The sequence below is a fragment of the Squalius cephalus genome, assembly GCF_949319135.1.
Source record: "Squalius cephalus genome assembly, chromosome: 21".
Lineage (NCBI taxonomy): Eukaryota > Metazoa > Chordata > Actinopteri > Cypriniformes > Leuciscidae > Squalius > Squalius cephalus.
This window is the reverse complement of record NC_137142.1, coordinates 27759093-27786110: the sequence shown is the minus strand read 5'-3', so window position 1 is coordinate 27786110 and position 27018 is coordinate 27759093. Positions and strand designations below refer to the sequence as shown.

The 27018-nt window shown below is 37.6% G+C and overlaps 2 protein-coding genes across 5 annotated transcripts; both read right to left on the bottom strand.

Moving 5' to 3' along the window:
* Positions 1-191: 191 nt before the first annotated feature.
* On the bottom strand, positions 192-8125 carry bbof1b (basal body orientation factor 1b). 2 transcript variants are annotated; one of them, XM_079855317.1, is made up of 12 exons: positions 8015-8125; positions 7599-7851; positions 6602-6667; positions 6152-6295; positions 5900-5980; positions 5746-5816; positions 5479-5623; positions 3962-4302; positions 3325-3465; positions 3089-3190; positions 2218-2271; positions 192-783 (listed from the first exon to the last, which is right to left on the bottom strand). In XM_079855317.1, exons 1-12 carry the CDS (start codon positions 8053-8055, stop codon positions 687-689), a joined length of 1536 nt encoding a protein of 511 aa, XP_079711443.1. In that variant the 5' UTR covers positions 8056-8125; the 3' UTR covers positions 192-686. The 2 variants fall into 2 exon arrangements, with proteins under 2 accessions (XP_079711443.1, XP_079711444.1); XM_079855318.1 differs by lacking the exon at positions 192-783 and adding an exon at positions 1553-1666.
* A 712-nt stretch (positions 8126-8837) lies between these two features.
* Positions 8838-25681, bottom strand: alms1 (ALMS1 centrosome and basal body associated protein). Of its 3 annotated transcripts, XM_079855269.1 has the most exons (19): positions 25584-25681; positions 24517-24676; positions 23906-24023; positions 21925-23803; positions 20476-20635; positions 19384-20358; positions 19163-19281; positions 17068-18007; positions 16844-16963; positions 16008-16133; positions 13947-14842; positions 13111-13225; positions 12769-12984; positions 12414-12673; positions 11477-11636; positions 11281-11338; positions 9755-9811; positions 9284-9383; positions 8839-9159 (listed from the first exon to the last, which is right to left on the bottom strand). In XM_079855269.1, exons 1-19 carry the CDS (start codon positions 25617-25619, stop codon positions 9115-9117), a joined length of 6540 nt encoding a protein of 2179 aa, XP_079711395.1. In that variant the 5' UTR covers positions 25620-25681; the 3' UTR covers positions 8839-9114. The 3 variants fall into 3 exon arrangements, with proteins under 3 accessions (XP_079711396.1, XP_079711395.1, XP_079711397.1); XM_079855270.1 differs by lacking the exon at positions 9755-9811 and having other exon boundaries at positions 8838-9159; XM_079855271.1 differs by lacking the exons at positions 23906-24023; positions 24517-24676 and having other exon boundaries at positions 25584-25644.
* Positions 25682-27018: the final 1337 nt, after the last annotated feature.

Genomic DNA, 27018 nt, shown 5'->3' with positions numbered 1-27018 from the left:
CTGATGACGTGTTTACTGGCGCGAGGAGGCGGGACAACCTGTCACTCACATGACATCACAGCAATAGCAAACCACAACCATCCAATCAATTCCTGATTGACAAAATCCATTCCTGCCCAAACTTTTTTCTTGTTCAAGAAGCCGTTTCACTTGTTTATACATCACAAGAGAAGAAAAGAATATCGCAACTTCAGTTGAATGCTGACTTTAATATGAGTCACTTACATGAAGTAGTACAATATTTCTTACATTTTCAAAAATACATCATTACTTTGGAAATTTAGCTTGCATGATAACTATTTTACCATACTCCCTAAAAAAAAACTATTTTAATTACTTTTAATTGTTATTCATTGTTTGTGAAACACAAACTTCTTTTCTGTGTGTTATATTTTCTAGTTTGAATTGTTTGTTTGCAATAAAAAATAGCAATTTAAAATTGTGTCGTGCCAATACTTTTTAAGTCTTTCCTGAATACAGTTATTTTACGGAATTTGTGTAATCTTTAATGCCAATATTATCAGTATTGGTACGTGGGCATTTCTATATGTAAAAAACAACAACTTTTGTCTCCTTTTTAAGTTGTGGTATAGACATTCATGAACACTTCTTGGTATATCATATGCAATATCCAACTTATTCTTTGACATTATTTAGCTCTCTTATCTGTGATGAGGTCAGGTGATCTACAGGTCAGGCAGAGCACTGGAATAATCACTGGAGCTCATACTGGAAACTGCTGCTTGGGTTAAAAATGTTGCATGGGATTCCTCCTCTTCATTCCTGTGGAAAAGACAAACAGATCACTGCAATATTTTACTGCAAGAGTTTATAGTTGTGTCCCAAATTATGCACTATACACTATGTACTTATGCACTTAAAGGTGCAGTATGTAAATTTACAGCTAGTGGTTGAAATGGGTACTGCAATCCAAATTCAAAATATTGGAGAGAGTTGTTTCCCGCACCCTCTTCCTCAGAATCAACACTCATGCGGGTTGCCAGATTGAGGACACGCAACAGGAAAGCGACAAGCCTTACACTGTAAGTTGATCAGCTAATGTAAATGTTAGCAATGTTTTATTGCAGATGATTTTTAGGGTCTGGTGCAGTCTGTGATCATTCGTTTGCTGGCTTCCGTGGCTGCAATACCTAGTGTTCTCTGCCAACTGGCAACCTAGGGTGTCGAAATACTATTGGGTATACTGGCAGTGGGCGGGATCACACAGACCAAAACAAAAACAAACATCTCTGCAAACATTATGGTAGTTTTATGCTTTCGTACAGTCAAAGAAATTACATACAGCACATTTAACTGTGTAGTGTATGAATTGTATAAGGTTATTTTGTCATTCAACTGTCACGGTTCATGAATCGGCTGTCTCATTTCTGATGTGTGGGTGTGGTTACTCATTGTGTTGATTAGTGTCGCCAGCTGTGATCAATCCCCGTTCCCTTTATATGTGCAGTAATTCCCATCTCATGTTGTCAGATCGTTGTGGTTTCCCCGGTGTTGTGTCCTGTTCCCGTGTGGCTCTCTGTTTCCTGCTGTGGATTATTCGTCGTGTGGATTCGTTGTTATTCGTCACCTCGTCTGGATGTTCCACTGGTTCCTGGTTTCCCGTACACGCCGATCACTTCACCACCACCGGATGCCATCAAAGTCCCTGCGCCACAATCGTCATCTGAGGTTTTGTTTTCCCCGACCTGTGTTGTGCGTTTCTGACCATCTCAATAAACGCCATTTTACTTGCAATTGTATCCGTTCTGATTTCCTCACATCAACAGAGTCTGATAGCCCCCCCAGTGCCTGAAACTAATCGTCAGTAATTCAATAGGTTTGTATCAAATTTGCATTTGCCAGCCTATGGTCATAATAGGTTGCCAGCGAACAACGTTTACTTTGGGCCGCCCTCAAACAATGTTGTAGATGAGGCCTGGAAGAGTTTGTTTTGTGTTGTTGCGCTGTAAGTGGTACACTGAATCATTTATCAAACCGTTTCAAAGACAGTGAGAAAAGAGGTAATGCTGCAATGTACAGTATATTATGAGAAAAATATTTTTTTGACCTTGGATGCATATAAACCTATTGTAGGAGACCTCCAAAACAAAATGAGGAGCCTTTAAAATTGCATAATAGGGTCACTTTAAAATTCCAATAGAAAAATTCATCTTGTTTTATCAGCCAGAAAACCATACATCTGTTGGCATGTCTCACCCTGGATTGCTGCTACTCTGGTTCCATTCAGAATCTGGAGCATGAATTGGTTTCCTTCAGAAATGTAGAAAAAAAAAAAGAGAACACAAGAAAATACACATTTATTACTCCTTTGAGTCAGTTTCTTTTTCTTTCATTTTTTACTTAAAGGGGCTATATGCTTTTTTCTGAAATTTAAACTCGCGACTGACACCTGTGGCCAAAAAACGGAACTGCTCTTCCTTTCTGCTCGCTCTCGTACGTGCACACTTCACAAGTCATCCGCTGCAAAGAAGTCAACATTATGTTTACAGAGGTAAGAACAGTCAAATACATATATTGTTTGAGAAACTAAGTTTGTTTGCTGACTAGCGGTGGTGGCAGAGTGATCTGAAACGTTTAACATGAACGCGCTTGACGTCACATCCGGAGACAGCGCGCGAAAAATCCGACCCGACAGAAAATAGGAAAAATAGGATACAGGCTTATAGGTGCACCCACTGTGAGCTGACAAGGTGTCAGCATGCTCATCAGGAGATGTTTGAGTCATACATGGTCAAATAAAAAGGCTATTGTTACGTTTATTTTGGGGAAAAAGTTGCATATAGCCCCTTTAAACTAAGAAGTGGCAATAAGCTTGAGATTTTATATTTTTTATTTATTTATTTTTACTATGGTCATTATCACTATCTTAGTCTCACCAACTGTTTTTTTTTTTTTTTTTCAAGGTTAATTGTACCAAATTAATTTAGGAGATTATAACTTGGTAGTTTACCATTTATCTTAATGTGGTTTCATGTGCCTAATAAAGTTAAAAGGTCACATATATTTGAACATTTGTGCTAAATTGTTTATCACCCAAAATACAGTTCAGTATCTGCTAGGTACTTACTTTGATTTCAGGGCATTCATTTTGGCAAAGAGTAGTCTGAGAACGCTCTCTTTTTGCTCCCAGGTCATCTCTGATATGTTAATATTGGCTTTCTTTAGATTTCTGATGAAATAACACAGTGTTATTACAGATTTGTTATGGATAAGCATCTTCCAGGTAATAACATGTTGAGTTATCATTTCATCAGAATTTTACAAATAGTCCAAAAACACACAAAAAAAGTTTAAGACTCTTACCCTTTTTCAGCCTCTTCAATACCAATGGAAATGCTGTTGGTGCTATGGGGAGATTTGTTGATGGTTTGAACGTGATTGTACGGCCTTTTGCCTGAAAAGAACTTATCCATCCGTCTGCTACGATTCACCTCTTCTTCCTGTCTGGATAACATAATGTATCTTATAACAATGTATCTACAAATGGCTTGAAGTTTCTGCAGTAAAATGGAGCCTGGAACTTTTATCTCTAGAAAGAATTTTAGGTGTGTATGATATTAACAAAAAATTATATCTCAATGTTTCCTGGGATTTTATCGATAACGAGAATTAGACTATATTTTGTGGAGTGTGTTTTTGTGCTGGTAGCTTGACTAGTTTAGGCCTGTCATTGACAACAGACTCTGAAGCTTTTTATAATTAAATAAAAAAGTAAATAAAAATGTATTAAAATAAATGAATTAGATTTTATAATATACATTTTACAGTATATAAATTGTGTTTATTAAAGACAGATGCCTTTTAAATTTTATGATATGGTGGTTCTCTCACATGAGTATGATCATATTTGGGGGGCCATAGCATCTAATTGATTGAAAACTAGTGCACTATCAAGGTGTGTTGGTTTGTTTTTTGCAAAGTGATGAATGATGAAGTGCACCTGTGCGTTAACATCTCCTGCTTCACATGATTTAGAGCCTCATGGAAGAGGATCTCCGTGTCTGAGCCCTGCTCCACGACGCTGCGGGCTACTCTCTTCAATCGGCTCAACTCCCTGTCCCGTGCGCTCAGGAGCTTCTGCAGTTTGTCCAGCTCTACACCGCTGGCCTGAGTTCTGACCGCAGCACGCTGCTTGATGTCAGCCTTCTTCCACTCAAACTCAGCCCCCATGCTGACCAGGGTCTGCTCCAGTGTCAACACCTTCTCCCTCAGCTCAGAAATTGTGGCCCGCTGGGCTGTAAGCTTAGATATGGTGTCATTCGAGGTGTCCTGACTCATCTCCTGCAGGGTGAATGAAATTGTGGGTTTATTATCAATATCTGCTGCTTCATAGGAAAGCTTTATAGTGGACTGTTTTTCCAAGGATTTTAGTAAGTTTTAAATTTGATTGTATTTGTAAGGTGTGTGTAAGTATGCATGTATGAGTGTTTTTGTGGGTGCAAAAGAAAGGTGTTTCTTATGTAATTATATCAAATAATGAATATAATATACATCAATTATATTTAATTATAATTAATTCACTATAGTTTAATAAAATAAATGACATAATGGACTATTATTTTTAATTTTTAGTTTTAGTTTCTTCATAATGCCTCTTTTTGTTAACCTCCCACCTTTTGACCATGACTTTCTTTTAAACCTGTATTTAAAACTATTGCGATTTTTCATTCATACGCACGTTAAGCACATCTCTCAAATTCTCATTAGTTAAATTCTAAGAAATATTTTTAAAAATCCATTATCATGATTGTCTTCCTTTTTTTTTTTTTTTTAATCAAATGAAATTCAGAACCATGATGTATACTTAAAATTATGAAAATGTACTTTACAATTTATATCTTTTTTAACAGTAGAATACAGAATACTTAATTGAAATTAAATGATGTCAGTGCAAAATATTGTCTTAAAAACAGGCTTTCATTATCTTTACGCTAAATAAAAGTGTCACTGTCACTCAATTTCTTGCCAGTTTTTCTCTTATGCTCACCACCAAGGCTACACTTATTTAATCATAAATACAGTAAAACAGTAATATTGTGAAATATTATTACAATTTAACATAACTGTTTTCCATTTTATTATATTTGAAAATGTAATTATTATTCCTAGTATGGCAAAGCTGAATTTTCAGAAGTCATTACTCCAGTCTTCACTTAGAAATCCTTCTAATATGCTGATTTGCTCAAGGAACATTTCCTAGTAACATTTCCAGAGTTGAGTATTGCTTAGTATTTTTGCGGAAAGTGGAAACCGTGATACATTTTTTCAGGATTCTTGGATGAATAGAAAGTTCAAAAGAACAGCATTTATTTGAAATAGAACAATTTTTATAATGTAAAAGTCTTTACTGTCAATTTTGACCACTTTAATGCATCCTTGCTGAATAAAAGTATTAATTTCTTGCGCAAAACAGTAGTGTAGGTGAACTACAGTAACTATGGTGTGTCGTGTTGTCACCTTATGCAGACTAAGGATGTCGTTTTCTTCTGCCAGCGCTGCATTTCTCTTCCGTAAATCCTCCACCTCTTTGATGTGGAAACCCAATGCCTTATTTAGACGCACATTCTCCTTGAACATCGAGCGAGATGCGTCATCCAGCTGTCTGATGGGGCCAAGATGGAGGATGTCATCTCATTTATCTCATGTAAAATGTATCTCACACACAGTTCCAGTGGCATCAGGTAGAAATGTTTAGTGGTGTTGAGAGATGGAGAAGATGCTTACCTAATGGCTTCATTGTGAGCTTTTTCTGCCAGCATAGCAATCTTTTGCTCAGCTTCCTTCTCTAGGTGAACCTAAGGAGAAAGTAGGAGAAAGGCTGAGAGAGTGAATGAGAAAAGATTTTGTTGAAATGTTTTGTTTTTTTCAGTATAAGTACCTTATTATTGAAGAACTTCTGCTCCATTCTTGCAAGTGTTTTCCTGTGTTCTAGATCAGCGTTGTCCATAGTATCTTTCATCTGTACAAAACAATGGTGCCGTTATCTCTTACGTTGTGCTCCAGTCATTTTGATCATTAATAAGGTAAAGGATAAATAAGGTAAAGGATTTTCAACAAAGCACAAGGATTAAAACAGATGTAATACATCTTCTGTATAATGTGTGCATGAAATCAATAGATTGCATTATACATTTTTGAGTTCTTGCTCCATTTGGGGTTTCTTCCTACGGAAATCATTGATGATCTCAAGCTCCTCCTGAATCATGCTGAACTCGCTAGATCTCTTCTTAAATTTCTCCTCCAGCTCATTGATCTTCAGCATGTATTCAGTGGCCTGTAATGTCAATCAGTATAGTTATCTTAAACTTAAAAAAATATATTACATTAAAAACTTAAAAAACAAAAAAATGAAGAATGTTGCCTTAGCAAAACTACTGTAGTAGTAAAACTACTAACTGAAATTTAATTTCTTATTGTTTCAAAAATAAATTGATTTTATTCATTTTTATTGAATGATGTATTTTCTGTGATATTGCGATCTTTGTATTGCTCGCAGATTAAAGGGACAAAATAAAACTCCAACCATGAGCACAATAACTGAATTTATATCTGTTTCCCCATATGAGGAAAGGCATCTTACCAAATTCTCTTTTTCCTGAGAGGCCCTTGCTTTCTCAAGCTGTATTTGTTGTTCCAGTGCAGTGATCTGAGAAGACAACATGTTAAAGGGTTAGTTTCCTCAAATAAATAAAAAATCTGTCATTTACTTACCCTAAAAACCCATATGATTTTTATTAATCTTCAAAACACAGATATTTTAAAATCATCATGAAGTCAAAATTCAAAATTCTTATTTTTTATGGAATATTGCAGTATTTATTACAAATGATTTATCCGTGCACATCATTATTTTTTTTGTATTCAAGTGCCCTTGTAATCTTTAATCAAAATAAGTCCCCCTCCCTCTTACAATGACGTATCTTCTCTTCTCTACGTGTTTGCTGGAGCGAGGAGGACAACCTGTCACTCACACGACATCATAGCAATACCAAACCACACCCATCCATTCAATTCCAGATGGAAAAAATTCTAGTTGAAAAGGTGTTTCACTCTATTCATGAAACCGGAGAGATTTCTGTGCCACTATTGATAGTCCATGCAACCTAAACTTTGAAGATCCAAAAAGTTCATAAAGAGATCATAGAAGTAATCATTATGAATCAAGTCGTTGTCTTCTGAAGAGACATGATTACTTTATGTCATGGCTGTAACCACCATCGACATTGAGTGGGACTTGGACTAAAACACTCAATTTTATGGATTACTTTTATGGATTATATCTCTTTATGAACTTTTTGAAGCATCAAAACTTTAGACTTTCAATGGAGAAACATCAAGTTTCATTAAAAAATATCTTCATTTGTGTTCTGAAGATGCATGGGGTTATGGGTTTGGTTTGGAACGACTTGAGGGTGAGTAATGATGACCATTTTCGTTTGTGAGTGACTGAACTATCCCTTTAACAATATGAAATTAACAAGACTTTAAAAAAACGTATCATACACTGGTCACGTATCCTGTAGCTCAACATTTTTTTTTATTAATTTCCAGGACACGTGAAACTGCATTCAAAATACCCTCTCATCATTTTGCAGGTGTTTCTTCCTCAGAACAGCGATGGTCTCGATGGTGTTCTTCTCGGTGTGGTGCTGTAGATCAGTGAGCTGCTGGTTGGCTTTGTTCAGTCGTCGCGCTGCTTCAGAATACTCCACGCGGGAACTCTCTGTCATATCACACCTGGCCTCCCATAGAGCCAGGTTTGCTTTCGCCTTCTCTATATCAGACTCCTTGTCCCGTTTTGACTCTTGCTTGCCATCTTTTTTTCCTTTTCTATGTAAAAAAATAATAATGAAGAGAAAGGCGAATGATCATCACCATAAAGTAAAAGTATATATACTTTTCAAATTCGACCAGTTGGATTCGCAGTTTTTCCAGACAAACTCAAGGGTAACGTTACTTCGAAATCTACGGACCGAGGAATGTTTTTACTCACCCTTTTCCTTTCTTTCCCTTCTTTCCTTTTTTAATCGGCATCTCACTTCTTTAATCAGCCGTAGTCAGTGTTCAATGTGCTGTGCTCATGCAGGATTAGTTTGTTTACTTCCTGATGCCATGGAGACTGTAAAGGCGGGCATACACTGACTGTGCGATGTCTGTGGGAATTCAGCAAGGCTGAATTATTATTAGTAGTATTTTTGTATTATTATTATTAAGGAAGGCCTGGGCTACTTTTATGATTAAACTGATAGGCTATTATAATTAATTTGCCACGCAATAATTTCATAGCGCATCACCGCATAACTAACGCGCTGTGAGGATGATAAAATATTACATAGAGAAGCTTCCTCCTTATTGAAAATTCTCTAAAATATTTAGGTCGATTACAATGAATTATAGCCATATAATTAATTATTAACAATCTATTGTATGTCCGAACACTGCAATAATTAGTCATCAATGAAAAATAAAAAACAGCTTTATTTCAAAAACATTGTTTAACAAATTAATAAAAGAGGCACGGCTTGGAAGACGTCCATTTTGCAACATGAACTGGAAGTAAACAACAGTAATTTGTTGCTAGTTTGAACTACAGAACTTAAAGATCTCCCTCTTTTCGTTTTTTTTTTTTTTTTTTTGCTGCAGATTAAATGGTTAAACTTCTGTTTTCGCGCAGGCGCAGTGAGGGACATGTTCATATTGATAGTTCATATAGTTCATATCATAGTTGATAGTTCATATCATATTGCATAACTCTAATCAAAAACTGAAAACAAGCTTTTTTGTTGTTGATGAGCCACATAAAAAGCACACACAAAAGCTCTTACAAATAGCTGTTTATTTGCTTCATAAAAAGGATGACTAAAACAAGAGATATAATAAAAAAATTCATGTTGCAATAATAATATATTCATAGTCAAACAATCGAACACTGCAACGCCATAAATACACATTTACAACTATTTTAAATAAAATCTTATACCTAAAATCAGAATGCACACAAACATTATTAAAAAAAACACCATATAAAATAAAAAAACCTGTGACATTACTGGAACAGTAAGGCTTTTGAAATTGAGTATATTTTAGTTGACCTCACTGCCAGGGTGCTCTCTTTCCCAACACACGATTGGTGACTTTCTGCAGAAGAAAGATGCAATGCATTTGAATTGTTAATCAAACCGGTCATGTGTATTCCTGAAATTCTTGAAATAACATTGATTTAAAAACTGGCCTATTGTGTAGCCCAGAACAGCCGGTATACCTTGTTAAAGAGTTGAGCGTTGAGGCGGTAGGAGCGGTACTCCATTTGTCTCCTTTCCTCCTCCTTTCTCTTCTGGACCTCAGGAAGTTGAGCGTATTTCCTGAAGGAATACACATTTATTTGATAATTAAAATGCATAATTACCAGAACGTCAAAGTCAATAAAATCCACATAAAATGTTGAACAAGACTGCAGGTGGGGTACACATGCCTCGGACTGGGTCTAACTTTAAGTTGAAACACATCAGGTATTCCCCCACACTCAACACATACAATAGGGGGACATTCAATTGTTTTTATATACAGCTATTTATAAATACGGTAACCTAACCTACACCCTAACCGAAAACTTTCTTTACCATTTAAAAGAAAAAAAAATTTATACTGTTTTTTACAAATAGGAACATCCCCAAAAGTAAGTTGGCCTGGGTACAAAATGGTTAAGTAGGTACACACACACACACATTATTACCTCATGAATCTGTCTGTCCTGTCTATTCTCTGACTGTGTGATTTCCTCTCTACCCAACTGAAAGCATGTAGAAAGCACAAGACAACTTGCAAATAAAACAAAGTAATGGAATCCTGTTTAAATCAGTTAAATCAGGGGTTCCCAACCTTTTTTGTGCCAGGGACCAGCATATTCATAAAAAAAAAATTTTTTTCAGGGACCAGTTGTCAATTTTAAGATGCATCGTTTGGAACATATCACTGTGTAAAACAGTAACAGCCTATCATTTATTTGCATATAATGAACTAGGTGGCAACAAAGGCTACTTGTATGAATATACCAATCTTTTTAAACTTTCAGACCGGTTCACAAAATGTTTCCCTTTTCTGCCATACAATTAGGTCTACTTCAAAAGCAACTCACACAGCACTCACTCACTAGCAGGTGGCAGTAATGGCAAATTGTATGAAAATACCAGTCCATTTCACCTGTCATATCTCTCCAGAACCACTAAAGACAATCACTTCAACAGCAACTTAGTGTTTTCACACACCAACAGGTGACAACAAAGGCTAATTGTATGAAAATAAGAGCCAGTTTCAACAGTCAGACAGTTTCAGAATACAATAGCAAACACATAACTTAGTGATTTCAGCCAATCATTTTTAAAAGTATAAAATTAGAGATTAAGCTTTAACCTTTAACAAAAAATACCAGATCAGACCAATGAGAACAAAACTATTTTAATGTGAGCATGAACTGCTTATTGATATTACAATATTTGTAGCTGTGCATGAGACAAGCTTTTCTTCCTGAGCATCCATAAAAAACATATGCATCCAAAACAATGCACACAAATTCCAGGATACAATAAAACGAAATTTAAAAAGGTCTGCTTCACAAATATGAACGAAAACCAGCTTACAGTTTTTCACCACAAATAACACACAACGGATTTGGCGCCACGGAATCGCCTGTTGTCGTAAATCCATACCTAATGTATGAGGTATTGTATTTATGAAGCTTGACTTTTCTCTCTCTCTCTCTCTCTCTCTCTATTTTCAAGTTGGTCATCGCCTTTCCTTTTAACAGAACTGTCCGCAATGAAATTAGCCATTGAAAAAAATATATGGCGGCCCGCTCATCTCTCCACTTCCCTGTCACTTCAGGTGCAGCGCGCTTTTTTGCAGTCCGTTCAGATATGACGCGTTGCTAAGCAATCGCAAGGCGCTCAAAGAAACACATTTTAATCTATTTATTGTTTAGGTTTTGGATTAAATAACATGACGTCATAGCACTTAAAAAGCATTTAAAAAAGACAATTATTATTATTATAAAAAAAGAAAAAAGAAACATTATTCTGGGAATATTTCAAGGCCCGGTACTAACGGGTCCACGGACCGGCACCGGTCCGGGGACCGGGGGTTGGGAATCACTGAGTTAAATGACCCACATTTGCATGTTTAGGTAATATGTGCTCTGTCTGTTACCACCGCATAAACTATCCAGATGGTTTGAAAATAGTCTTGGTGATAATGTATACTTACTCTTTGGATCGTTGGACCATCTCTCTTCTTGGAACGACTCGTTTACAGGGTACTGGCGCTGGTGAAAGAGGCATGTTTTAGCTTACATCTTGATTGCAAGCTGTACCAAGCTTGTAAAATATATACTGAGCTGACTACTAAGTAGTCAGTAATCTTACCAAAGTAATATCTAAATAATATTAGGGTATTCGGTCACCTGGTCTGAGTGGACGTGATGGTCCAGGGCAGTTGAAGAGCTCTTCTCTCTCTCTGCTGAAGCCAGCCTGTAACCTCCTCTCCTCAACCAGCAACCCCAGACGCTTCATTCGCTCCCGTGAACGAGACACAAACTCCGGCCGATGGAGCGCTAGAGCTTCCTGTAGGAAAACCATCAATGCAAATGTTTAATGTTATGCTTAATTTAACAATCAACATCCATGTACTCTCTAAAACCACACAATCAGGGTCCAAAATGAACACTAGCTCCAAATCAGAGTAAAGGCCCGTTTACACAAAGAATGATAACTATAATGACACCTATCCACCTTATTTTTAATGTACGAGCGAGTGTTACCATATGAAACTTAAATGAGCAAGGCCTCCGGTGTGAGTTGCTTCCAGTTACGAAAATGTCCGTACAAAAACAGTTTATTATGCTGATTGATATTGTAAACTGGTATTTATCATTTAATTTTATTATAATAATCATAAACACACTGGTTTTTAGCACAAATAGTTTTACTGTTTACAGCACTTGTTATTCTTCTAGTTATTTACATATAGCGGCTAATGTGGCAAATCTTACACATGCACAGAAAACAGCTTACGTCAGTGTTGCAAAATATGGAAGAAAATGATAACTATATTAGCGTCCACACCAGCGCACAATAATGTTCTGCTTATTATTATATATAATTAGTTATGTCGTGTGCCGCTTTAAATGTTCAAGCTCATTAAATTCGGGTGGATTCTGATTGACTGACAATTAGTTTTTTTATTGTTCACCAGCAGAAAAAATGGTTCTAAAAGTAATTGCAAGAATATCGTTCATCTGTGCTGTTATTGTTATAGTTTTGGTGTGGACTGCTATTCTCAAAGACTTAAAACATTGTTGTCCTTGGTGTGAACAGGGCTTAAAACTACACTTTGGTCACCTGTAGTGAAAGGCGAACAAGAGCTGAGGGTTTGTCGCGGTTATCTGTCTCGGTAGCTCTTCTAGACTCTGTTGTCCTCTCATGCTCTTGTTGGTTCTGTCTCTCTCTCAGAGGTTCTCTGGTCGGTTCTCTCCAGGGTTGGATTTTACTGTAAGGCTCAAACCAGGCTTGGGTTAGGCAAGGTGCTGATTCACTCTGTGGCTGGTTTTCCTTGCGACCATCACACTTCAGCTCATCAGCTGAGACAAACCATGACACACCTTTAAGAGATTGGGATAAATAAAACAGTAAGACAAAAGGAGAAAACAGATCAGTTGATGAAAAATGCCCTTATCTGTGAACATGCAATATGCACCGTTTTGGTAAGGGGTTCGGACACTCTTGTTGCCGGTGTTTCTCTTCAGACCTGTCAGGCTTTGGGTGGGTTTAGCTGTGGACGCAGTGGGGATGGGAACGGCACTGCCAAACGTGTTTGGTGAATGGACATTTTTGAAAGCACCTGGGGAGGGAAAGATGGTTCCTACGTCCCGAGTGTGTCTGCGCGTGGCGTTTTTCACAATTTCCAAATCACCTGCAAAAAAGCGTACAATATCCCACAATATATATTTTGTTACTCTGTCTTTACATATTTTTTAGTCTCCGTCTAATTTACACAGGTTGCTTTGTTTAAAAAGTGGACTGTTGTTGTGTGACTGACCTGCCTGTACACCTTTGCTGAGCAGTTTGACCTTTGACCTTTTGGAATTGAGGCTGTGGGAGACACCTCTTTGAGAATGATGGGAAAACATGCTTGAAGATGAGTCAGCAGAGACCTGGAAGAACAACAAAATATTAGCTAAATAATAAGGAAAGAAAGTTTGAATGAAGAGTCAATGTTCCTACTGTATTTCACACTAGAGTTTTCCAATATATTGTACACCCGTTACAGATTTGTGCTTAATTTGCTGGCAGTATAAAATTTCTGCATTTTTTAATGCATTTTTATTTAGACATTGTGCTTACCCAGACACAAGGTCATTATAGTTTAACAACCTCTCCCAGTCTCTTGTGAGAGTGCTAAGATGGAGATGTAGTGAAAATTATGAAAATTTGTATTTCTGAGAATCAGTTAAAACTGACCACTTGAATGAACTGATTCAAAACACTTATTCAACAATTATTCACATCACTACACATCAAAGTCGCTTCATAGTTTACTACTATGTATTGTGATATTAGTAATTTTTACTTCTGTTTTTTACTCAGATTTGTACTGTTTTACTTTTTATATTACACTGAGCTACAATGTGTTTGTGGAAATGATTGTTTATTTGAAAAAAAATAAGCATTTTAAGCGATTTTTTTTAAAAGCTAAGAGTATAGAAAAATGTTAATATTTAATATGATCAAAAGGCTGAAAAATACTGAGATGTTTTTAACAATACATAACACAGTATATAATATCTAATAGCATCTTTTCAATTTGCTGATTATCTTTGAACAAAAAAGAAAATGAACAGTCTGTATGAAAAATGTAATCAGGCAGAGGCTTACTGTGGAGTCATCCGTGCTCACATCATTGGTAGCAACAGAGACAGCAGCAGGTTTAGTACTGGGTTTCCTTCGGCCTGTCTTCTCCATATTGATGGAGTTGTAAAGTCTAAGCAAGCTGTCACTGGTTTTCAGTCCTTCACTGGTGACCCGGTGAGGTCCAAAAGCACGCAGCAGGCGCTCTGTGTCAACGGTGGACATGCTACTACTGCTCGTCTCCATGGACACACTCGAAGACTCATCTCTCTCGGCAGGACAGCGATGCACTCTCTCTTGACTCTCTTCATGCTCAGGCCATGCTTGTTGTGGAGCTGCTTCTAACTGGACTCTTTCTCTCTGCTCTCCTCCCTCTGTGGTCTCATCCTCTCGACCCCTTCTCCTGTCATAGTCTCCATTCCTGCCGTCTGGTTGTAGTATAGTTTGCTCAGTTGGAGTGGTGTTGTGAATGAGACGAGACAGACGCTCCAATCTATCAAGCAGAGACATCTCTCCGTCATTGGTGAGTCGGGTCTCATCCATGCTCCATTTTTCATTGAAGCGATGCCACAGCTGATCCAGAGAAGTGCTAATCTCCATGTTAGTATCCTGAGGTGTTCTATCCTGCCTTTTCTTGTTCCCCCTGTAGGACCTTCTGATTGGTTGAGAGGGTAAATGGAGTGGTTCTAGTGGCAATTTAGGCTCCTGCATGGAGCTGCTGTGAAGATGCACATCATCTGTACTGTAGTCTGCCTCCATGTGAAGAGGGACTAAATTTTCTTCCTCATCTTTATACTGCTCATTTATACTAACAGTCTCTATGTTCTTCTTACAGACATAAGAAGCTTCAGGAGCAGTCCTGTCATTTTGGTCAGCAAAAGTGGCTACTGATTCTGGAAGACCATTTCCAGACACACTTGAAACTGACGGCGGGAGAGACAAAGATGCTTACTGTATATTGATATCTTATATGTAATAGCATCAGTCCACAGTTAATTTTTAATTAAAGGAATAGTTCACCCCAAACATTAAATATTCTGCCATCATTTATTTACCATTTCATTTTAAATCCATATGACTTTTGTCTGGGTTTCTCCTAAGGTTTTTTTCTCCATTCTGTCACCTGATGGAGTTTTGGTTCCTTGCCACTGTCACCTTTGGCTTTTGGCTTGCTTAGTTGGGGACACTTAATATTCAACAATATTATAGATCTGCTTGCATTGGCACCATTATAAGAGAACTAAACTGAACTGGACGATGACATCACTGTTTTCTCCAGAGCGGCTGTATAGATAAATTAACTAAATTAATAACTTTTTAACAACAGAAATGAACCATCACTGAATTTACTTAAGCTGGACTATGACACTATTTTCTTCTAGATGCTGTACAGCAGAAACAAAATTTGTTGCATTCTTTTCCTGTTATCACTGTAAAGTTGCTTTGAAACAATATGTATTGTAAAGAGCGCTATATAAATAAAAGTGACTTGGCTTGACTTCCATGGAACATAAATAAAGGTCTATTCATACAGATGGACCGCATTCCACTGCGCTACTTATCGATTTTTGTTCTATGTAAACACAAGGTAGACAGACATGTTCCACCATTGCACTGCATTGCAGAGTCTCGCGCATGACAGTGCTCTAAAAATGCTGCGTTCAAGTTGAAAGAAGTTCAACTTATTAAAAAGCGCGTCTCAAGAGCTTGTGTCCGTTTCTATTCTATTCTAACGTGTTGTGTGTTAATGGTCCCTTCCACATTTTGAAGCATTTCCAAGGTTGTTTCAGCAAAAAACCTGACGATAAATGCAGTTCATACTAATAAATTCTGCTTGTATGGCTTTAGAAGACATGATATATTGTGCTCGAGTTGGATAGACCAATTTTCTTGTGCTTTTCTGAGCTTCACAGCCACTATATGCGTTCATTTTATGGGGAAAAAAAGATTCTTATCTAAAATATCTTCTATTACAAGAATGTCATATGAGGGTGAGTAAATGATGACAATTTAAATTCTTTGAGTGAACTATTCTTTTAAATTCAGCAAATATTGTAGAGCTAATAGGAACACTGATGTGCATCTTACCTCTTTTCATATTGGCCCTCTTACTGTAGATGCCTTCCTTGTGTTTTGGTGTAATTATGTTGTCTTCTATCTCTCTAGAGCCTAAAACATCTATATGAAAGTGTGGAGGGACAGCATCATCAGAACCTGCAAAGGGAGCGAGAGAGAAGGAGAGAGCAAGAGAGAGCTGGATCAGACAGATACTCAAAAAGCACTGAAGTAGAGGGCCCCTGAAGGGTTTGGCATGTGGATCAAATGAGGCTTGTGTTGCTGGATTGCCTTTCTCATGGACAAAGACCATGAATAATGCAGGACTGGGTGAGAGTATGAACCATCTGCAAGACTCGGGAGGAGGGGCCAGTAGAGGAGCAAACAACCAATATACACAATCGCAGGTTATAGGAAAATGTATGGAAAATACGTAATAGCCTCTGTTGCTTGGATATTTATAAAAACCTGTAGTGGTCCATGAAATAATGTTGTATCTTAATTTAAAAAACTATTTGAAAGTATTGTTGAAGTAAAAAAAAAAACTTCTACATTCTTCCTTACAATTACATTATTTATAGACAGATCTGAACTAGAACATGTTTTAAAACAAAAGTAGTGACAGATCTTTCCTTCCGTATTGGGACATACACCCGAGTGAAAAAATAAATAAATAAAAATTGGTTCCATCCATTTGTTGATGATTAGATGGAGGCAGATCTGAATGCAAACTTGCAGTCGATTGTAAGAAAAGGGCAGGGTTTATGCAGACTAAATGACAGGAGAAACCCAACATATTTAACCAGTGTTGTAATTGTTAACTAAACCTAAAACTACTAAAAATCAGAGTAGAGTTCTCTGTGATATACCTGCGTGAGAGCTTTCTACAGTTGTATCAGAGCGACCAGGAGAAAGCTCTGGATCTGCCTGCGGGACATAGAACAGCTCGGAGCTGCCATGAGGTTTGTATGGCAATAGTGCAGGGACAGCTACAGGAAGTGTACATAGAGAAAAACAAATCAACTGATTAATTTACCAAAATGAGTTAGAATATTCAAATGGCACTGAAAAGCTTATATCAATTCTGTCTTACTTGCCGCTTGGACAGAGAGAGTTCTGGATGTCCCAGCCAGCCTCTGAGAGGGAACAAAGTTTTGTGGGTATCTGGCCTGTAAGTGTACACTGACTGTTCCTGCATTCTGGTCTTGAACCGGCTCTCTATGTTCATAGGACCTGGCATGATTTGATGCTGAGATTCGGGGGATGGACTGCAGATGTTCATCAGTCATGCTTGACACCATAAGTGAATGTCTTTGAAGTGGGACATCTTTACTGGTGTTTTGACTGGATAGTCTGCTTGAGTGGTATTTCACAGGACTGGATGGATGTTTGGGTTTGGGTGATAAAGTCACGTGCATGTGAGAGTGGTGGGACTTATAGCCAAAGTTTGAGACCAACGCAGCACTGGATAATAGCTGGTTATTGCCCGTGACAGGATAATCCATTTGAGGCATTTTCTGAACACTCTTGGAATCATTCGTAACAGCATTCTCTTTGTCATCAGTCATTTCTTCTCTTTCCTTCTCTTCTCTATGTTGTCCTTCTCTCTCTGTCTCTTTTTTGCTGTCAGATACATAAGGTTTAATGACTGGCTGATGTCTCAGGTGTGTTCCAAATTTGGCATCTGCTCCTCTGTGGTGGATCTCTCGCTCTAACGTCTCATGCTCGGGAACAACACTATCCAATTCTGCAGTACCTGCGATAGGGCAATTTGGCAGTGACTGTGGAGATGGAGTATGGCGATTGGTTGCAATAGTAATAGAAGTAAAAGGCTGAGGGATAAGCCCTTCTCTCTGGGGAACTTTGGCTTCTGGATCTTGTTGTAAAGGCGTATAAATTGGAACTGTGTCTGTGTCTTTCTGCAGCTGATCTGAGATATGATTCTCCATGTTACACAGTCCAACAAAGTCCTTCGTCAGCTGATATCCAGGACCAACACTCGACTGAGCACTGCCCTCAGAATCTGAGCTCCACTGAGAAACAAAGCAAAAGAATGAAACAAAGATGTGTTATTATGAGATCTAGGGTTGGGGAGGACTGTGGGAAGAAGATAGTGTTGAGTGGGAGAGTCAGAAGAAACACTGCAAGCGTGAGAGCAAACAACAGCTTTACCTTAAACACTCTCTATCAGGACTGTTCACAATGCAGTCTGCCGCACCAGAAACAAAACTCATATTATTTCAGAATCAAATAAAATCAAATAAAAACTTCTGGCTGATGATTATCAGCCATAATATGAATTATGATAAGTGGCCAATATTTATAAAATAAAAAAAAGTAAAAAACAGGGCTGCAAGGTGCTGATTAAAATAAAAAATAAAAATAAATTAATAATATATATATATATATATATATATATATATATATATATATATATATATATATATATATATATATATATTAGGGCTGTCAAACGATTAATCGCATCCAACATAAAAGTTTGTTTTTACATAATATATGTGTGTGTACGGTGTATAATTTTTTCTATATATAAATACACACACATGCATGTATATATTTAAGAAATATTTGCATGTATATACTGTGTATATATATTTATAATATTATATATAATTTATATTATATATAAATATTTTATATATAAATAACACATTTTTCTTAAATATATATGCATGTGTGTGTATTTATATATAGAAAATAATTATACTCCACACACACATATATTATGTAAACACAAACTTTTATTTTGGATGCGATTAATCGTTTGACAGCCCTAATATATATATATATATATATATATATATATATATATTTTTTTTTTTTTTTTTTGTCCAAACTAGTTAAAAAACGACAATCGTTTTAAATTCTTCAAGTGAATTTAGGCACCAGTATGAAAAATGGATATTTTGAGATTTGCTAAAGATTACATTTAAAGGTATTATTAAATAGTTTTTTAGTGTTTTTAAAGGTAGACTTTAAGTGGTTTATGGTGCAAAAAATAGAGAAACTGAGCATAAACAATTAAATAACCACAATCTCTTTTATTTACTTAGTTATTTTATTTAGCTAACAGATCTGACTACAACAGCAAGTCAACCAATGCTGACATTAACAGAAATAAAATCGGCAGACCTTTCTGTGTACTGTGTTTGTCATATGGATGTTACCTTGGTGTATTTGGTGTTTAGTAGAAGCTCTCTTTTGATGTCTTCAATTCTCTCCCTGTCCTCTGGATTTAGTTCTAAACTTTCACATCGGCGGCCAGAAACCTTCATCAGGATCCAATCTAGACAACAGACATTTTCACAATGTCAAACCAGTGACAACTTAAGAAAAGCACCACTGGTAGTGACAAAACATGAAAATGACTATACGACACATTGTTTACCTCGGGCACGGCTATCTTCTGGGTCAGCGGTGCTTGGCCGGCTTGTAACCATAGAAACAGGTGACTCACTCTGAAGGAGCTTGGCAACTCTGGCAGCCAATGAACTCTCGCTGCAACTGTCGCTCAAACTTTCAACCTCAGCTGAGACATGAGACGGACTATTCTCGGAGGAGCCAATCCCAGCATCCTCAGTCTTGTCCTGGTTCTGCTGAAGGTTCCCTGGTATCGAAGGGACATTTATCTGCATGACAGATGTGGCTGTAGGTGGCTTTGCCTTGTCTGGGTCAGCAGCACTGCAGCCCTCAGGCTCAGCCCGCCTTGGGGTCACACAGAGGTCACGTGACTTCAAACTTTCCTCTCTGCTCAAAGAGAGAGCAGCAGGTTCTATAGTTGTGTGGTCTGTCTGTTGTGGCCCCTGGGAGGACGACAAGCTTCCTTTTAAAGCCGAATCTGATGAAGATCGAGTTAGCAACAGAGAAAGGTTCCCACCAGCCGACAGAGATGTGTCATTGTGATAACCTCGAGTGTTTCGTCCTAGTGAAACAAGGGACGTGTCACTCCCTGAGAGACGGTGTGAAGCAGGGGAGGAAGACAGAGAGGATCGTCCAGAAACCAGGCTTTCTGCACGGCCCAGCAAACGCCTGATTTCATGCAGTGTGCCAGAGCCCACAAAAGAGTCATCACCCTCTTTTACCATTTCTCTGGCATCTTGAGGTGGCACAGATTCTGGGCTGAGCTGGATTGGGAGGCCAAAGCTTCCTTCAGTTTGTAGAATATCAGATTGTTGTAGGCTTGATGAAGGATGTGATGTTGAATGAAGTGATTGAGTATCCGCCTGGTTGAATATCATCTTTACACTTCTGTCACTGGCTGGCTGGCTTTGCTCATGCACTGATAAGCGGTGTGTGACCGAAGCACTGGAGTCAGCTGACAGCTGACTAGAACTGGAGAATGTCTCCTTCTGAAGACTGTCAACTTACACATAGAAAACAAACATACAGCTTTATAACCAAATATGTCCAGCAATAGAATGCAAATAAAACCAATATCAAACTTTCACAGTGAACAAGATGACAGATGTCTTTGGCTCACCTTCAGATGGCTGTGTGCTTTTAGTTGGTGTTCCTATGGAGCCTTTGATGGTACATAAATCAGTAGGAGAGAATTCAGGCTCTCTGATTGGTCCTCGTCGAGTAAATGGATTTAGGATTGTTGAAGGTGATTGGTCGATGCCCAAATTTAGGAGGTACAACTATAGAAATATAAAAACAGATTCATAACTTTAAAAGGTTTGTCTATAAGGGTAGATAAACAAATGACAAAAAAAGGGGGCCTAAAGATTACTTATTAGACAAAACAAGCATTAAAATAAAACAGCTAAAAATCAAGATATTTCTTATTTTAATTCACCTCCTCAAACAGGAAACCTGGATATATGAGGAAGGCTAATTTTAAAGATATATAAAGAAAGATATATTTCTTAAGAAGCCATGTCAATTTTTGTAATGAATATAATTTTTAGTTATGCCAAGCTCTAAAATATTTTATCAGGCAGAAATAACTATTTGTGAGTAAGAAATATTGAGGGGGAAAAAATCATTCAGTTACTGAAAGTTCAGTAATTATTTTAATTATGATATATAATAATTTCATATTATACACTTTTTATTATTTTATATACTGTATTGAGTTTGAAAATGAGCTGTCAGTACAGCAGAAGTATCATAAATATAAAAATAAACAATCCTGTCAATGCACATAGAGCATCAGCCACTGGTGTGCAATGCCTTTGTCATTGTTTGTGATTTGGTGTGTTTATTATTGTATAATTTTACATAAGTCTGGATGTTCTAGTGTCTTTGTTATGTATGCATTGCACTACTGTGGAAAATAATTTCCTCTTTGAGGACAAATAAATATATTCATTCATATGGGGCCTGTTGAATATTTACTTTGACAATAAGGGCCTCAAGAGTTTAAAAGGTTGAGAAAAGCTGCCCTCAATGTTCCTCCTACTTGAGCATAACTGAAAACTAAATATGTCATATTTAAACTCAACATTTTACTACCATAATGTATGGCATTTGATTGTATCTATGTGATCATGGAAAGTAGGGCATTCCATACCAGAGTAGAGACCTGAATGTGAGTTTGCAGTAAATGGTGGACAACTCAACTTAAATTAAATTGCATTGCATTTACTGGCAAGATTTTAGAAATGCTGTTACAAACAACAGCAGCCTAAAACAATATCTGAATAACTTATAAGTTGACATTAACCAACAGCCCATGCAGCCCAGTTGATGGAAAGCCCAAGCAATAAAAAGGTAAGTGTTTAAGAAGTAAAAGATTTTGATTTCATGCCGACTTTAAAGTCACAACGTAACAGAAGTAGCAACAGATAATTTCCTCCGTATTGTAATGCATGTATCAATTGTTCTTAACAAGATCAAGATGGATTTATATAATAGAATAGAAAAATAATTTAAATTTCCTTTAGGTACATCCTACTAGTTCTTTTACAGCACTATGTGAACTTACAGGGATTCTGTCTTCAATGTTGAGCTCCTTAGCGTGAGGAGGAGACGCAGGTCTGGAGGTCCAGTAGGGTGCATAATTATCTACCTCAAGACTCACTACAGAAGAAGCAGCACCCACTGACGCCCGCATACTCTGCTCGCCATGGCAACTGCCTTGAGAGCTGGAGAGAGTGCTGCTCCTGTTGAGGCTTGATGATACATCACTGAAGCGACCAAGACTGACGAGAGGAGACATCTTGATGGAGCTTTTGTCCATGTGAGGAGCTGAACTTCCACATGAAAGTAATGATGGCCGACTGTCCAATGATCTGGTGGCTGGAACGATGTCATCAGATTGTGCCGCTGGAACTCGCTGACTGAGTGTGCCAGTGTCTCTCTGAATAGACGTCACCACAGAGCTCAGGGAGGAGTGAGAATGTGAGCGATTGACAGGTGACTCAGATGCTTGTCCTCTACATGCACCCGCCCCAACTACATCCACCCGACGGGGTGAGCCACTTCCAGAATGAGAGGAGGACAGTGGCTGAGTCACCTGGGAGCTAAGATTAGCACAAAATGCCTGACGTGTGTCTCTAGAAAGCATGTTCATAAGTGCCTCAGACACTGCATCCTGTGCTTTTTTCTTGGGAAACACACCATCAAACCCCTGTAGGTCCAAATTATCATAAAACGACCTGCTAGAACTTTGATTGGCTTTCCAGGCATCTACTTTTTGTAAGTAGCTCAGACTGGGAAGAGACTGTACTCTCCCAAGAGTACCAGAGTAAAAGGGCTGAGCGTCGGTGTGAAGTGTATCAGAGGCCGGTGGATTTAAAACCGGAAGAGAGACTTGTTCATTTGAAACAGGATGGACACGTGACATCATTTGTGCAGTCTCTGAAGGTCCACCAAAGGCTGTAGCTGTTGTTTCAGAGTAGATGGGAGAAGAATGTTGATCACTTAGGTCCAATGATGTTAATAAGCCAGTTTTGGAGTGACTGTTTTGGGCTGATGCAGCCACAAAGGCAACAGCCTCTTGTTTTGAGTGTATGAGTGAGAGTTTGGTCAATGCTGGTGGGGGTCTCATGAGAAGTACTGCAGGTGTGGACTGAGACACAGGCTGCGAGCTCAAAAATGATCCATCTGTCGCTGTTAGATGACCGGAGCTCCAAAGCGCTCTCTGCAGACCTGGTACATGCATCACACCTTTATCAGCTGGTGTGACACATAGTCCACTTTTGTTCCCACTATGATGCATACTTGCTGGTGCAGAGATTGAGCCTGTTTGTCCTGCAAACAGAAGCGGATCATGGAGATGGTCAGTTGCTTGGTATGGGTGCATCTGTGACTCACGAAAAGTAATATTTGACACATCTGAACCAACAACTGAACCTGCAGCCTTCTGAAATGAAGATGGTGATGACAGTGAACCTCCTTGTGGCTGCTCTCGGCCTGTTTGAAGGTTCATGGAAGGATCCAACTGGCTTTTGTCTGTGTTTTGGGTATTTGAAGCAGAGGAAACAGCACTACTGCTGCTAACAGCCACAATAACATCCTCTTCCCTGTACTCTAATAGGAGCTGAGCAGACATTCCCTCACTAAGCTGCTGAGCAGTGGTCTGCTCCTCTCCTTCCATATATCTGCTGATTTTGTCCGCAGCAACATATGAAACACTCCCTTGATCCTCAAGTCCTTTGCAATGGTCTCCAGGTGACAAGCTGTGCTGGGAAAGTGAACAGCAGCTTTTTTCACCCTCTGACATGGATGCTGGTACTTCCAAAGGATGCTGGGAAAGCGTAGCCTGGTCATAAATAGTATGTTGGAGGTGAGAAGCATCAGTTACAACTACATGTGAAATCCTGGGACATCTGTCAGAGACAACTGAGAGGTCAGGAAATCCCCTGTGTACATAAATACAATAAAGAAAATATTATCTAAAAAATACGAAAAGGTAAAAAAAGAAAGAAAAGCCCAAACCATGAACATGACTAAACAAACAGTACCGAAGAGGGACAAATTCTGCATCTGAATGCTGAAAAAACGCGGAGTCAGAAAGAAGGTGAGATTTGTCCAGGCAGGGAAGCAGGGTAAGTGCAGGTGACATCTGGCTATCCTGAAACTCTGGGGAAAAAAGAAAATCATTTGATGTAATGATTATATATGTCATTATGTAAATTTTAAATAAATATGTATATAGGTAACTTGTGCTAAGGCACAAAGTAATGTACAGTGGGGTTCAAACATCTGAGATGCTTTTTTTTTTTATTTAATAAAAAAAAAAAATCATGACAAATTTGTCAGCATCTGAGTGAAAAGAATGTCTTAGTATTTGGTTAATCGCCCTTTGCTTTAATTACAGTATCACTCAAGCTGCTTGACTATACAAGTTTGTGTGAAGCCCTGATGATTATGTTCCTCAGTATAATTTGATATGATGCAAAGAGCATCTTGAACTTGATTGAAATAACATCTGACCATCTGTACAAAGAGATTTGCTTATTTGCAGCAGAGATCACAATATTTGAAAATGTCAAAATCGAAAAATCCCAGGTTTAAATTAGATTGAATCTCAGATCTCTGGAGCCCACTGTATAAATACACCTGCTCTCTGTACCTAGTTGTAAAGTCTCAGATCTGTCTATCAGTGGCTGGACACTTAAGTCCTGAGTGTTACTAAATGGTCTTCCATGATTGTCAGGATCTGTGTATGGTCTGTCAGCCTCTGAACCATGCACATTTTGTCCATGCTGCTGACCGGGAGCCTCTGCAGGGGTCTGTAAAGTTAAAAACATACCTATCTATTAAAAGGAATTAGTGTATTCAAGATTGTATTTTTTTTATTTCGGATCGATTTCATTCACATTTCTATATCCATATATTCACTGTTTTCCTTGTATCTTTTATGATTACTTTTCCATACATTTATTATCAGCTAATCGTTATATTTTGTTAGCTTAGTACATTTCATGTTCTTATGGACTACAACAGGTAGTTGAATTTCGTCATTAAACTGATTTATGATTTTATTGTATTTCTACATCATAATTATTATGAGACTCTAATTTATAGTACTCTAATTACCTCTTCGTTATTCAAATTGGTTATTACTTATACAATTACATTTCTCATAATTTCTTGTCTTAGATTATCACACTGTGTCAGGAATATACACACAATTATCTATGCAAGTGCCTGTGTGTGATTACTTCGGCCATCAAATGCATATGGCAGAATTTATCATTTATTATTCCTAATCAGTTAAGTGGAGTAAGTTAGAGTGATTTAACTTACAATACTAGAAACTCTTGTTTTTGTGATGCTGTGTCTGCTATCCACTAACGTAACGTTAAATAGCCTGAAGAAGCTAGCAAGTTATTAGCCGATGACTACAAAGCTTTCCACGTTCATCCAAGTCTGTTCTTGTGCCTTCAGTTGAATGTTGACTAAATAAATTAATTATAATACGTTGAGTGCCAGCAAGTCACTGGACAGTCATTAGCGATGACTTTGAGCATAGCTCACTTGTTGCCATGCAGTGTTACTAGCTAACAGTTACAAGGTTGTCTCGTTTAGCGAGTTAAGATCTATCAGGCAGAAATTATATCGAAAGCTCACACATTCCAGGAAAAAAAACACGTAAGTTCTAGTTTTACAACTTGACAGCAATTTCCATACACTTACATTGTTTACGTTTGCAGCATCCTCCTCTAAATCCATGTTGTGTTTGTGACGGACGCACTGACGCAGACGTTAGCGCGCATGCGCACTTGCAGGAGTTTGAATTAACCGTGAAACTAATAAAATACAACCAGGTTATAATGTGTAACAGGATGTAAAACGGTTACAGAAGCAAAATCTACTGTGTAGTCATCGGCTAATAACTTGCTAGCTTCTTAAGCGAATTTAGTTATCTCGAAAATATGATGTTAAACACAAGAACCCCATAGCCACACACGGTTTAGCTGAATAGACAACATGAGATCTGCATGAGATCCAGACAGTAGCGAGGCGAAATGTTGCTATGGCAAAAAGAAAAGCCCGCGGCTTTGCGCGGGAAGTCAAGTGAGAGTACAAAAAGTGCTAAGCTTTATTTATACTTTACATTGTACAAGAGTATTTGAAGAGTTCAGATGCAAAAGCCTCTTAAGTGCCATCTGAAATTTTCTTCTAGAATGATCATTTTTATCAAGCTCGTATCTTTAAGTTCAATAATTTCACTTAAATGGCAATGCAAATTACCTATTAATTGTCATTTAAGTGAAATTACTTAACTTAAATATACAAGGTTTATAAAAATGATCATTCTAGAAGAAAATTTCAGATGGCACTTAGAGGCTTTTGCATCTGAACTCTTCATTTTGTCTTTTTATCTTGACATAGAACTGAAATACAAGGCATGAATGGTGTAAACGTTATTTCAAGATAATTGCTTAAGTATTATTTCGATTTTTTGTTACTTTAGATTAATTTATTGAGAACTATATCGATACAAAATGTGCATTAACTGTACTTTACAACAGTTTTCATCATACCGTTGTCTTGATCTGCTGCAGATTCAGAAAATTGCATAGATATATTAGAGAAGAATAGGCCTATAGTGGCCCATTTTTAAAATCCAGCAAACAAACTAAACTATTTTAACTAAAGATGTTTAATGTCCTGTAATTATTGTAGTGCCTAGAGTACAAACTAGTAACCAGGGAAATAGTAAAATAATAAAATAACCAAAATCACATTTTGCTGATTATTTTACCTAATAAATGTTTTGTTGACCAAACGCTATTGTTGTTACACAGGCAAATTTAGTTTTGGAGAGGGCATATGGCAGTAAATAAAGAAAAGATAATGCAAATACAAAACAGTTGAAGCCAGGAAAGCATTTATATTTGTATTAGGCTACTTAGGATTTAAAACATTTGGTCACCAATTTGAAATCACTTTTTTGACAGGTTTAGAGATATCGTTTTTAGTTGCACTAAAATCTATTTGTGATTCAAAGGTTCAAGTCTTAACAACACAAAAGTGCAAGGTTCAAGTGTCAAATGTGTATTTAGTGAAAAATCCTGCTGTTTCCCTTGGGGGTCCCTCAAAGAAAACAGCAGATAAACTCATATTG